Source organism: Penaeus chinensis, chromosome 22, assembly GCF_019202785.1.
Source record: "Penaeus chinensis breed Huanghai No. 1 chromosome 22, ASM1920278v2, whole genome shotgun sequence".
In the NCBI taxonomy this organism is placed as follows: Eukaryota; Metazoa; Arthropoda; class Malacostraca; order Decapoda; family Penaeidae; genus Penaeus; species Penaeus chinensis.
In genome coordinates, this window is record NC_061840.1 from 18,660,444 (window position 1) to 18,662,942 (window position 2,499).

At 36.6% G+C, this 2,499-nt stretch overlaps 1 protein-coding gene across 1 annotated transcript in view; it reads right to left on the reverse strand.

Moving 5' to 3' along the window:
• The window catches only part of LOC125036968, a 7,419-nt gene extending 6,610 nt beyond the window's left edge, over positions 1-809 (reverse strand). The window contains exon 1 of the mRNA XM_047629929.1: positions 704-809. Within this exon, the coding sequence (XP_047485885.1) occupies positions 704-809 (106 nt within the window). The remainder of the gene's footprint in view (positions 1-703) is intronic.
• Positions 810-2,499: the final 1,690 nt, after the last annotated feature.

Sequence of the window (2,499 nt, forward strand, 5' to 3'; positions counted from 1 at the left end):
AGGATAATAAGCAAGGATGGTACAGGAGGAGGAAGAGCGAGGAGAATAATGAAAATAAGAGCAAAAAATAGACTGATAAGGAGAAAAGAGAATGAGGAAGATAAGGACGATAAGGGTACTAAATAAATCCGATAAATGGTGAGAAGGAAAAGGACAAAGATCCATCTACTGTGATGCCAATATGCAAAATACATAATCTACGAGTACAAAATACGAAGACAGTAACGTGTTTGGAAAGTGGAAAAGAAGCAGACATAATGAAAAAGAAAGAAAATAAGAAAATGAATAAACCTTATGAGACAGATAGACAGTAAGAAAATAAAAATGCATTGTTAGAAAGAGAGGTAATAAAAATATATACATAGTAAAATATAATGAATTTTTTTAACAAAAAACACTTCGTTTTTTTATTTTGTTTGGGGGCGTAGACCTTCCCAAAACGTCTTTTTCTCCATTCATTCCTAACTGTAGCTGTATTCTATTGTTTATCATTCTATCATATTATCCGCATATCCCCTATTCCCTCATTCACCTATTCATATAGTCTTATTCTTTGTCCATTAACATCTATGCGTCCAATGTATATTATCGTCCTATCTCTCCATACATAGCATCTTTAAATCTCTTTACTACGTTGTAAATTCTTTTTTCCCTCCATCTTTTCCTAATTCCATCTCACTGAGTAAAATTACGAGGTACTTACCATCGACGACCCAATTCACTCCTTTACTGAAGTCAATACCCAAATACCAGTAGTAGGGCAATGATACGGCTATTAACGTTATCGCGAGGTAGAACCACTTCTTCATGTCACCGCTGTGTTTCTTGTTCACTTTTAACAGGGAGAAGAAATGAAAAAAAAAGTCAGTTTAGATGTATTTATTCGCGTGGATATGTGATGGAATGGGTGATAATGAACTGGAAAGGATTAAATTGAGGGTAAAAAAAAAGGTAGCTGTTTTTTTTTTTTTTTTTGACAAACTCTTGTATAAAAAAAAAAAACTTTTTTAGTTTTGTTCCGGTCGGGTGACAATGCATTTTTTGTTTATAAATCTTTATTCAGTTTCGTTTTGTTTTCCTGACAGGAGTATCTTGTGAACACAACGCCAAGGTGGAGGGGTGGGGGGGGGGGGTAAACATACATACACACAGAACCCAAAAATGAAAATTACTTTTTCCCTGGTGTTATTGGTAAAAAAAAAAAATCTTTATCGTAAATAAAAGAGGGAAGTTTAAGCTTCTGGTACTTGTAACATTATCAGGTAAATTATACAAATGATTATGCATATTGCTATATCTGGTATTTCACGTCAAACACTCTTTGGGTTAACAGGATGACGTCATTAGCTCCACCTCCTTTTTACCTTGATATATATATGTATATATATAATTTTATCTTTGAAAATTATTGTCATGATGAGAGTACAAAAATAATCGAAAAAGAGGCCCTCCCCCCTAAAAAAATAGTTTATATTTGTTATGAATGAAGGTGACGAGGCAGGGCTTACCTTGGCAGCTGCCCACTAGGATTCTCACCGAGGCAGAGTGGTGCTGGTTTGTTAAAGTATCTTGTATGTATATGTATGTGTGCGTGTATGTATATATATATATATATATTGTAATGTATGTAATCATTTAGGCACGTGTCTTGTTCGGGGGAGTGAGAAGTTCCACTTCACAATCTTTTGAACTTGGGACGCCACAGGGAGGAGTTCTCAGCCCTATGTTGTTCAATGTCCTCATGTACAAGCTGGTGGCAGATATTCCACTTGGGGATGGTGAATCCATTATATGCTATGCTGATGACATATGTGTCAAAGCATCATCACAAGAGAGGGTGCAAATAATTCTCGACAAACTCACAACTAGGGCTCATGAGTGTGGATTAGTCATCTCTGCTGAGAAAACAATGACTCTCAACCCATGTATCATACCCCTACCCACTTTTCGAATAGGTGACCAGGAGCTTGACATGTGTCATAAATATAAATATCTCGGGGTGAACATAAATGATGCAGACCTGATCCTTTCCCTGAAAAAGAGACTCTGGGAGAGACTAAAACCGTTGAAAGTTCTTGTTGGAAGAGAACATGGCATCAATGTTAAGCTCGCTAGACTGTTTTACTTGGCTTTTATAAGGTCAGTTGCAGACTACCATGCACTGCTTTTGTTGTAGTGTAAGGAATCAGAAATAAATAGCTTGGAGGTAGTGTAAAATGAAGCCATGAGGATTATCCTCGGCGCTCCGAGAACTGAAAGGATAGTGAACATGAGGTCAGAACTTAACCTACCATCCATCTCTGATAGAATAATATTTATTTCCACCATATTTGGGGTCAAAGTATTGAGGGAACCCTTGTATCTTTCAGACTTCCAAAAACAACTGCAACATAAAATCACGCAAGCAGGCGTGACTAGTCACACAAACGCGCGCCCTCTAATACACAAAATCTCCATGAACATTACAAAGCTCAATGTTCCAATTAGTAAAATACCACA